Consider the following 10,410-nt stretch of genomic DNA (forward strand, 5'->3'; position numbering starts at 1 on the left):
TTTTCAGTTTTTGCATCTTACAAAAAGAAGTCCTACATTGATGTAGTAAGTAGGAGAAAGGAAGTTTGAACTAGTAGAAAAATGATGTGTATCATGTAAAATAGTTTTTGAAGGAATTTGGAATATGCTTCATGTTTGAAACTCCTTGAAATAGCCCTGATGTATAATGATGAACTTTGAGGATGAACTATTTAGTGATTTCTACTCCTTTTAGGTTAATTATATATGTATGTCGGGTGATCCTTTATTATCAGATTCAGAATCAGTAAACCTTTATTGAAGGTGTAGGGGAGGAAGAAACTTTCCTCTACCCATCAGGGTTCTTTCGGCTGGTCTAACAATGAAGTCTACACAAGTCAGATTAGATTAAGAGAACAGCCAAATTTAATTACGAATGTATGATGGAACCCTCACATACATGAGAGAGACTCCACATACATGAGAGGTTCAGGGACAGAAAGTTAAAATGAGATATATACGGCATTCTGAGCTAAGGATGAGGGAAAGTGCTGAAGGGAGGAGGGTCATTCTCAGGACATTAAGAAGAACAGATGTTCAACAATTAGAATTTCCCCCTGCCTTATAGATAGGTCAGTGATAACTCTGAGTATGGATGAGGCCCCTAATTTTAATTCTTTAAGGGAGATGTAAAAATTTCTCATGACTCGGCAGGGTCTCAGTTGCCTTCAGCTCAAAATAATCCACATGTCAAAGTAGCATCTGTTCTTCTGAACCCCTTCAAAGGATTAATAATAATAGCTACCTTCTAATGACAGCCAGGAAGTGTGCTGTGGTTAGCACTTTTTAAGTCTTATCATTTTTTCAAAAACAGATGAGGAAATTGAGGCTTAGAGGATTTTAGCTAGCCAGGCTGTGACTCTTAATTTCTCAGTGGTAGAGCTGGGAGCCAGAGCTGGTTCTTCATCTCAGCATTATTTTCTTAGGTTATTTTGCTACTACGTCATCACATCTTCACAACTCTGTCCCATCTTCGCAGAAGTGAGAACCTAGACTCAGAGAGGTTAAGTGACTTTGCTCCAGGACATGCAAATCATCTGTGATACCTCAAGTTGGAGGTCTTCTGACTAAGCTCTCTACCTTGCTTTCTGATTGAATCCCTGACCCTAGGCCAGTACATTTGAACAGCCACTGAAGCCTTGAGTCTGGCAACCAGCTCATGGTGTCTCTCTGCTTCTCTGGTGTCAACACAGTGCTAATGCTTCTGTAGTGAAGTGTAAAATCAGAGCCCAGAATGACTTCGTATGAAAAGTGAAATTCTCGTGAGAAGATTTTCTATGTAGGGTGAAATTTTGTGAAAGTGACAACTTCACTATGAATTTGTTTTCCTTATAAATAACTTCAATGTAACAATTCCTTTGTAATATAATTTTCAGGGACATTGTTATTTTTCCTCTTAGGTCATTGCTAGAATCGTGGATGGAAGCAGATTCAATGAGTTCAAAGCCTTATATGGAGACACATTAGTTACAGGTATAAAGATGAAGAATTGAATGTGAACATTTTCTGTTGCTTGAAAATAAATGCTGTCTTGTGTTAAGGCTTTGATGCACTTGACATGAGCTTTGTTATTTAGAGCAGTACAAATGTGTGAGTCAGTATCTAAAGGGAGCTGCTTTATAAAGATCAATTGAAGCTGAATGGCTTCATGGATCCAGGTTTTAAATGATGATGTCTAGATGCTGTGGTCTAGGTCTTTATCTGTGACTTAGCAGCATTAGCTGTATAAAAAGTTTAGAACAAAACAAACTGATGAACAAAATAGATCCAGAGACATAGAAGCATAGAACAGACTGTTGAATCTTAGAGGGAAGGTGGGGATGGGTAGGTGGTTGGGAAGAGATTAACCAAATAACATATGCATATATGCATCACCCATGGACACAGACAATAGTATGGTGAAGGCTTGGGATGGGAGGTGGGTGCAAGCTAGAAGGGGTCAATGGGGAAAGAAAGGGGTCATCTGTAATACTTTCAACAATAAAGATAAAATGTTAAAAAAAATTTTCTTATTGTCAAATTAGCAGAAATATTTGTAGTTCTTTTTGTTTCTCTGGATAACTATTTTGAAAATTTCTGCACTGTATTTTAAAAAATATGTTTTCATTGATTTTTTTTTTTAGAGAGAGAGGAAGGGAGAGGGAGAGAAAGATAGAAACATCAATGAGAGAGAGAAACATCGATCAACCACCTCCTACACACTCCCCACCGGGGGTTGAGCCTGCAATCTGGGCATGTGCCCTAACAACTTATGGTGCATGAGAGAATGCTTAACCAACTGAGCCACACTGGCGGGGCTCAGCACAGTCTTTTGTATTATTTAGTCTCTAATTCAACTGGGAAATTGTATATAATGTTTAAAACTTCCTGGGAGGATGCAGACTGAGTTAAACCTCACGGCCTCTTATGTTGGCTTATGCAAATACTAGATCCAGAATATAGGATAGAATACCAAATCTGAAAAAACAAAACAAGGATATTTATAGAAGTTAATTCATTCACCTGAAGTGTTAAGTTTGTAGGCCTTTGGAGAAAAGTATTTGAAACATAGATGCTAGACCCATAGTTATCTTGGACAAATGGCAAAACAAATGTGGGCATTTTTTTGGGTCTGATAAAAGCTGAAAAATGTAGCAGTTAGTCTGAAGACAACATTTCCAAGTAGAATAAACAACCAGCTGTAAAAAATCCAACTTGCAAATATACATTGAAGCTTAAGGGTAAGTCACCACACTTTCTCTTGGTCTGATTTATGAGCAAGAGAATGGTTCACACTGGGAGTGGAATTTATGTTTTTGTATTTAGGTGTTTAAGAGCTTTTGTTTGATATATAGACAGGATTTGCCACTTAATAGTTCAGGATGTAACCCTCATTGTGGGGCAGTTTAAAATAAGTTCAAACTGTTTCTGCTTCTTTCTTAAGATGGATGGGCTGTCCTTATTATCTCTTTTTATGTATTTGACCTGTACTTGCTAAAAAACTGGTGGCACCTTTGTCCCCTACAATACTAAGGATATATCCAGTTTCCTCCATCTCTTCTTGACTGTACTGGACTTCAAGTAAAGTTGGGGGAAGAGGAGGGAAGTGAGAAGGAGAAGAGTCGGGGAGCATGAGAAGTGAGAGGGAGAATAAGAGGGAACATGAGAAGGTGAGGGCCATTTCGGGGGAGGGAGTGAGAAGGCGAACAGATTTTTCTAAGGATCAGGTGTCCCAGGCAGCTCTTAAGGGTTTCTTCCTGCCTCTGCCCTTACCATTTGCTGGCCCTAGTAGTTCCTTGGATATTTTACTTTCCTATTTGGCCTGTAGGAAGCTGGTGAAGGTGCTTCCTTCATGGGTGTCCCTATTATAGTGGGGCATGAGCCCCCCTCACTAGTCCTGTTACTGGAGATCCCAGGCAGGGCTAGAATGGGTTAAAAGTCTAAATAGTGAAGAGGGCAGGATATCTTCAGGGGTACCACCTTGCTGCTGAGAGATGAGCGAAGTTCCCAGCCTTTTTGTGGGTGGGGCAGGACTCAAAGTGGATTGCTGGGCTGTTTGGGAAGTTCACCCCTCTCTGCATTGATTCTAAATGGCAATGCCAGTGAGAGTGTGGCTAGGATTTTAGGCCTGAAAGACCAAGAGAAATCTAGGTGACCATTGATCAGTGTTTCATTTTTATCACATTAAATAAACATAATTAAAAATAAATAAATGAAAGGTCAGAGTAAAGAACAAATAAAATTTTAAAAATTTAGTGTCCTGCTTATCAATAAACTGCAGAACAGTCTTATCCATTAATTTTTTGAGCACCTGCTTTGTGTCAGGCATCACAAACAGGGTGTCTTAATGGCAACCTGTCTACCTTGAGTTTGAAGACAGAGCCAGGTTCTAGAAACTTTGGTAGCGTGCTGCCTTTGACCCACTTCAACCAGCACAGCTGTTGACTCTTGGGTTCCGGGTATTCGACATCTATATATAGTCATAAGTAGGCTTGTTGAGAATTACTCTTGGAAGGTCTCTCTAGTCAAGGTCTTCAGGTTCACAAAATAATTAACTTCCTGAAATCATCTATAAAGTGTGTACCTCACAAAATCACGTTTCCCTTAGTTTCTTCTCCTTTAAGAAATACAAATGAAACTTATGGAAAGGAGAAAGAAAAAGATGCAAACAGAGAAAATGAAAGTGGAGTGATGCACTTTTCTTCTAAGCTTATCTAGATTTCTTACTTTAAACTTGGTTATCACCAGGCTTGACAGTGTTCCTGTTTTTGTTTTAATTTGCCTTTGCTGAGTGTATCCCCTCCCTCCCTCCCTCCCTCCCTCCCTTCCTTCCTTTTTTTAAAAAAGAAAATATTTCCATCAACTCCAGAGAGGAAGGGAGAGGGAGAGAGATAGAAACATTAATGATGAGAGAGAATCATTGATTGATTCTCACCTCTTGCATGCCCCCCACTGGGGATTGATCCTGCAACCAGACATGTGCCCTTGACTGAAATCGAACCCAGGACCCTTCACGCCCCCCACTGGGGATTGATCCTGCAGCCAGACATGTGCCCTTGATTGAAATCAAACCCAGGACCCTTCAGTCCTCAGGCCGGTGCACTATCCACTGAGCCAAACCTGCTAGGGTTCCCCTTTATTTCAAGGGCCTGTCATTACCACAGGCATTTTCAGGCAAGCTAGTTACCTGACAATGGCCCAGTTTTGAACATTGACCTGTAAAGGACTCTGTATCTTTGATTATTCTATTTCAGAATATCCTTCAAGTCTGGTACACAGCGAGCACTCAGATATAACATGTTACAATCTAACCAAACCAAGCAGTCAGACAGGTGGCACACCCCTTTACATGTGACACACCCCTTTCAAGAAAGAAAAAATCCAGATTCCAGGACCTTAGAAATAAAATGTGACATTAGCTGGTGTATACCATAGACAAAATCTGTACACTTTAAACTTTGATTTAAAATTAAAGGATGTTAAATATGTCTGTTTGTTGTGAATTAAAAGCCCTCTGAAGTACATAACTCTTTATTTCCAATTTCTCTTGAGGATTTGCTAGAATATTTGGATACCCAATTGGCATCATTGGAAATAATGGAGTCCTCTTTTCTGAATCTGCAAAAAAGGCAAGTACTGTTAAACATGTTTCAAGATTTTCTGTTTTATTTATTTATTTTAATTTAAATTCTTTATTGTTGAAAATATTACATATCTCCTTTTTCCCCCCATTGACCTCTCCCAGTCTGCTCCCGCCCCCGCCCCCGCCCCCAGCACTTGCCCTCTCCCCAGCTGCTCCCACTACCCAGCACTTGCCCTCACCCCCCTACTGTCTGTGTCTATTGATTATGCTTATATGCACACATACAAGTCCTTTGGTTATCTCTTACCCTCCCACCCCCTCTCTGAGGCTTGACGATCTGTTTGATGCTTCTATGTCTCTGGATATATTAACATATAATCATTTTATGTTATTCATTATACTAGAGGCCCGGTGCACGAAATTTGTGCACGGGGGAGAGGGGTGTCCCTCAGCCTGGCCTGCACCCTCTCCAATCCGGGACCCCTCGGGGAATGTCCGACTGCCAATCCTGGGCCTAAACTGGCAGTTGGACATCCCTCTCGCAATCTGGGACTGCTGGCTCCTAACCACTTGCCTGCCTACCGGCTTGATTGCCGCCTAACTGCTCCCCTGCCAGCCTCATGGCCCCCTACTGCCCTCCCCTGCTGGCCTGATTGCCCCTAACCGCCTCTGCCTCGGCCCCCACCACCGTGGCTTTGCCCAGAAGGAAGTCAAACAGTAGGAAGATGTCCAGTCTCTTGGTCTAATTAGCATATTACCATTTTATTAGTATAGATGTTATCAGCTGTGCCTGGACCAGAACAGTCATCAGTTTGAAAACAGGCACTGACGAAAAAAACAATATTCATTTCTGTAGATTCTTTTACATTTTGAAAATGAACTGTATGTTAATAAGTACTGACTAATCATTCCAAGTGTGTATACATTTTTTGGGGACATCCTGTACATGGATGATACTTAGAAATATTCTAATTTGCTACTCTAAAATAAAAAAATTAAAAAACTAGAAATATGTTTCTGGTATGCTCTAAGAAAACCTTAACTCTTTAAAATTCACAACTGGCAGCCAGCACATATGAGAATAGAAAAATGAGTATCCATCCTCTGTAACTTCAAATGTTCTGTATCCCAGTAACTCCTCAGAAAAACTTACCTTTTCATTTTTCCTCCTGCTGATGATTCTGTCTAAACCATTGAAAGCACCAGATGCAACAAACAGGATGTTTGTTGTATCAACTTGTACTGTTTCTCCACGTAACTTGCGGGAATTCTTTTCTGGAACATTGACTATTGTGCCTTCTAGTAGTTTCAATAAGCCCTATAGAATGAATGATTTTTAGCATCATCATATAAGTGTATTATTTATTATACTTTAGATAATGGGATTCAATGGGGAAAATAATATGTGGTTATGGTCAATGAGCATAGCTAAAGAAAACTCCATTTCTAGAAGTAACATGAAAATCTAATGCACTATCACATTAATAATTAATAAATTTATTTGGAATAGTTTCGAGACTCCTGATGCATTTAGAAATCAATCAACTGAGAGGTTGTTTTTGATAGTAAAGACATAATTCTGACATTAAGACAGAATTATGCCTCTAAGATGGTACCCAACCATTGTAGGAACATTCAAAATTTTGAAAATAGTTAAAGATTTATCTTTCATATAAATAAAAATTTTATTATACTCCTAGTATTAAACTTTGAGAATATCTATATTTTGAGATGCCTTTATAAAAAATTATCCAGCACATCTTCTAACTGTGATTGTACCTCTCTATGTCTTGGTCAGAAAAAGAAGGCAATTTCCTTATCCTGTAATTATGTCATAATTTGTTACCAGTAAAAGGTCATTTGATCAATATATCGTTAGGACTTCAATTATGACCCTACAAGGAATGAAACACTATTTCATCACACCTTATAACTAATTGAAAAGAATAAGATACAAGTACATAGTTCATCTGTGTCTAGTTAGAACCAGAACTTTCTTTAAGAGTCCTCTAAATATGTTTAACTGGGCCTTTGAGGAATAAAACCAACAGAAATTAAATTTTACTTTTTTTCTGTTCTTTAAAATATTTTCAATTTCCTAAGAAAGGTTATTTGGTATTTAAAATTGCCAAGAGCTTTCTCTTAGGATCTGAAGTACATTAAAGTGGTTAATGTGGAGTTTGGGGGGTGGGAAAAATAAACAAAACAGAATCTAATTGAATATGAAACCAAACGTACAATATTGGGAGGTTGATGTATTCCCTTCCTTTTAGTGGGCTTGAACAAAATATTCAACTGCTTACTTGCTGAACGCCTTCTCCACCTACATCCCGTAACTGATGAATGCCTGGCACACTGCCAATCTTATCTACTTCATCCAGAAAGACAATTCCTATAATTTAAGGAGGAGTCTATTTATAATATGAAAAAGATATACACAAGATCACCTCAGCTTTTAAATACTAGGTAGCCAGAGAGCAAGGTTATTTAATCTTTCACACTTAACATATAGAAATATATAAACATGAACTGCTATCTGTCCCATTCATCATTTCGTGCAAATGTTTTATAATTCATTTTATAGAATATCACTTGGGTATGATAACTAATTCTCTCTGACAATAGCAGTCTGTCCCACTCATGTTTTCAGGTTCTTTATTCTAGGAGTTGAGATAGAGGCATAGTGTAGATTCTAGAGAAGCATGAGGTACACGTAGTGCTGATACTAGTAAAACTTTGGCTTACTCTTTCCCAACTATATTACTATCTTAAAGGAATTTGTCGAGCTCATCATGTAAACAAGGACAGATGCTAGATGGGGGAAGGAGAAATGCAGCATCTATGATATCCCATAGGGCAACAGGCTAATCTGTTTCTAGATTCATCTTGCACTCCCCTAACCTGGCCTCCTTCCCCTCCCCACCCCAGCAATCAGAGTCTGGAGGAGAGTCAGAACAGCAAACACAATAATAGTATTAAGGATCTAACAGAATAATAATTTAGCCAATTTTCACCCTAGTAATCAACTAATGACAATAGGACAAAGCAAACTTTGTGGCCCTTAGTCAGTATACTAGAAAACATTTAACATAGGTACTTATATGTAATTACAGAATTTTACTCCATTCAAAATAATAATTACATTAGCTCTTACTGAATATTAGACTGCTTCCTCAATAGACTACATCTGGGGATAGACAAGCAAGTTATTCTGAAAACATACCTTGTTGTGCTTTTTCTACATTGTAATTGGCATCTTGGAGCAGTTTGGCAATCACAGATTCAATATCTTCACCTACATATCCAGCCTGAGTCAAAGTTGTACAGTCACAGATAGCAAAAGGAACATCAAGGCATTTAGCTAGAGTTTGTGCCAGCAGAGTTTTACCTACAAATAGAAACAGTAACTAAAAGTTTACTGAAAATATGTTGAAGTACAAATTTTCTACTAAAATACAAAATAAATTGGTATGGTATATAAGAAGAAAATCACTGAGCCCTAGCCGGTTTGGCTCAGTGGATAGAGCGTCGGTACAGCCTGAAGAGTTACAGGTTTGATTCCTGTCAAGGGCACATGCCCAGGTTGTGGGCTTGATCCCCAGTAGGGGGTGTGCAGGAGGCAGCCAATCAATGATTCTCTCTCATCATTGATGTTTCTCTCTCTCCCTCTCTCTTCCTCTCTGAAATCAATAAAAAAAAAAAATTATAAAAAAAAGAAAATCACTGCGGGCCCACAGTTTTCTAATCCACTCATCTGCTGATGGGCACTTAGGCTGTTTCCAAATCTTAGCTATTGTAAATTGTGCTGCTATGAACATAGAGGTGTATATAGTCTCTCTTTTTAGTGTTTCTGATTTCGTGGGATATATTCCTAGAAATATTTTTGTGGGATTACTGGGTCAAATGGGAGTTCCATTTTTAATTTTTTGAGGAAACTCCATACTGTCTTCCACAGTGACTGCACCAGTCTGCATTCCCACCAGCAGTGCAGGAGGGTTCCTTTTTCTCCACATCCTCGCCAGGTAATTAATGTACTTATTTGATAAAATGTTTTCTTAAGAAAAAAATGTCTGGCCTTGCTTTCTTACTTTGAATGCTAGAGGAAATAGCAAGGTTAATGGTCTCATATTGATACAGGTAACAGGCAGTTATGCTCTTTCAGACCCTAATTGAGGAAGAATTTGTGTTCGGTGGAATGTTTTACCACTAAAGTCAATTTCTATATTCTATTATTCATTACTAGAGGCCCAGTGCACAAAATTTGTGCACGGGTAGGGTCCTAGGCCTGGTTGGCGATCAGGGCCAATCAGGTTCCCTGCCTCCCCACCTCCTCCTTTCCTCGCTCCCTCAGCGCCCTGCCACCGCCTCTGGTCATCCACCATGTTCCAGGCCACCCCTTGGTGGTCAGCACATGTCATAGCAAGCAATTGAACTCCTGGTCTCGTGGTTGAACTCCCGAGGGATCACTTTGCATATTAGCCTTTTATATATATAGATTGTTCCCCCCACTGTAATTATAAGACAAAAACAGGAAAGTAAAAATAAGGAAAATAAAAATCACCTGCACTCAATACCAGAAATAATCTTGAGTAACATTTTATTATGATTCCTTAGTTTTTTCTACCTCCCCCTTTTTTTAGCAAGAGAAAATAACTGAATTTAATACATTTGTATGTATGGGAACCCCATATACATGAGAGAGTCAGAGATCACACATGCAGGAGAGGTTCAGAGATAGAAAGGGGGATCTAGGTATATGAGACTTCCTGAGCTAGGAATGCAGTAATGCACCTTGTGGCCTTCAAAGGGTTATTGCAGGATGAGAAGAAGAGCAGATGTTTAGTAAATAGAAATTTGCCTCGCCATTTAGTTGGGTCAAGGTCCCAGTTCACGTTCTAGTTACTTAAAGGGAGGGGCAGGAGCTTCTCTTGAGCTAAAATTACCCTTCACTCAGAACAATCCATATACTTCTATCCCCCTTTTAAAACTAAAATTGATGTGGCCACATAAGTAGGTCCTAAAAAACCGTAATTTCATTATAATATTGATGAGATGCCATGGGAACCAATCTCTTGTTTATATCAATTAGCCTATAGTAAAATTGCTCTTGTTATGTGTCATTCCACTTCAAGTTGCAGAACCTATGCCACTGTTAAGTGAGGACTTACTGTATATAGAGGTATTGCTTGTTTTCATTTAATAGTATATATAGTATTTTCTAAAATATCAAATTATCCTGAACTGATGACTTTTTAAAAAATATATATTTTATTGATTTTTCAGAGAGGAAGGGAAAGGGATAGAGAGTTAGAAACATCAATGAGAGAGAA

General features: G+C 38.8%; 1 protein-coding gene and 1 long non-coding RNA gene across 2 annotated transcripts in view; one reads left to right on the top strand and one right to left on the bottom strand.

The window, feature by feature from the left end:
• Positions 1-10,410, top strand: part of MCCC2 (methylcrotonoyl-CoA carboxylase 2 (beta)) — a gene marked incomplete at its 5' end in the record, with an annotated part of 61,047 nt that overhangs the window by 40,375 nt on the left and 10,262 nt on the right. The window contains 2 exons of the mRNA XM_005858146.2: positions 1,419-1,491; positions 5,050-5,126. Coding sequence (XP_005858208.1) covers positions 1,419-1,491; positions 5,050-5,126 — 150 coding nt within the window. The remainder of the gene's footprint in view (positions 1-1,418; positions 1,492-5,049; positions 5,127-10,410) is intronic.
• On the bottom strand, positions 6,357-8,490 carry LOC102249867. The gene is made up of 3 exons (XR_313112.2): positions 8,304-8,490; positions 7,384-7,472; positions 6,357-6,398 (listed from the first exon to the last, which is right to left on the bottom strand). It is a non-coding gene; the product is annotated as an uncharacterized LOC102249867 (long non-coding RNA).

This window comes from Myotis brandtii, unplaced genomic scaffold (genome assembly GCF_000412655.1).
Source record: "Myotis brandtii unplaced genomic scaffold, ASM41265v1 scaffold115, whole genome shotgun sequence".
Taxonomy (NCBI): domain Eukaryota; kingdom Metazoa; phylum Chordata; class Mammalia; order Chiroptera; family Vespertilionidae; genus Myotis; species Myotis brandtii.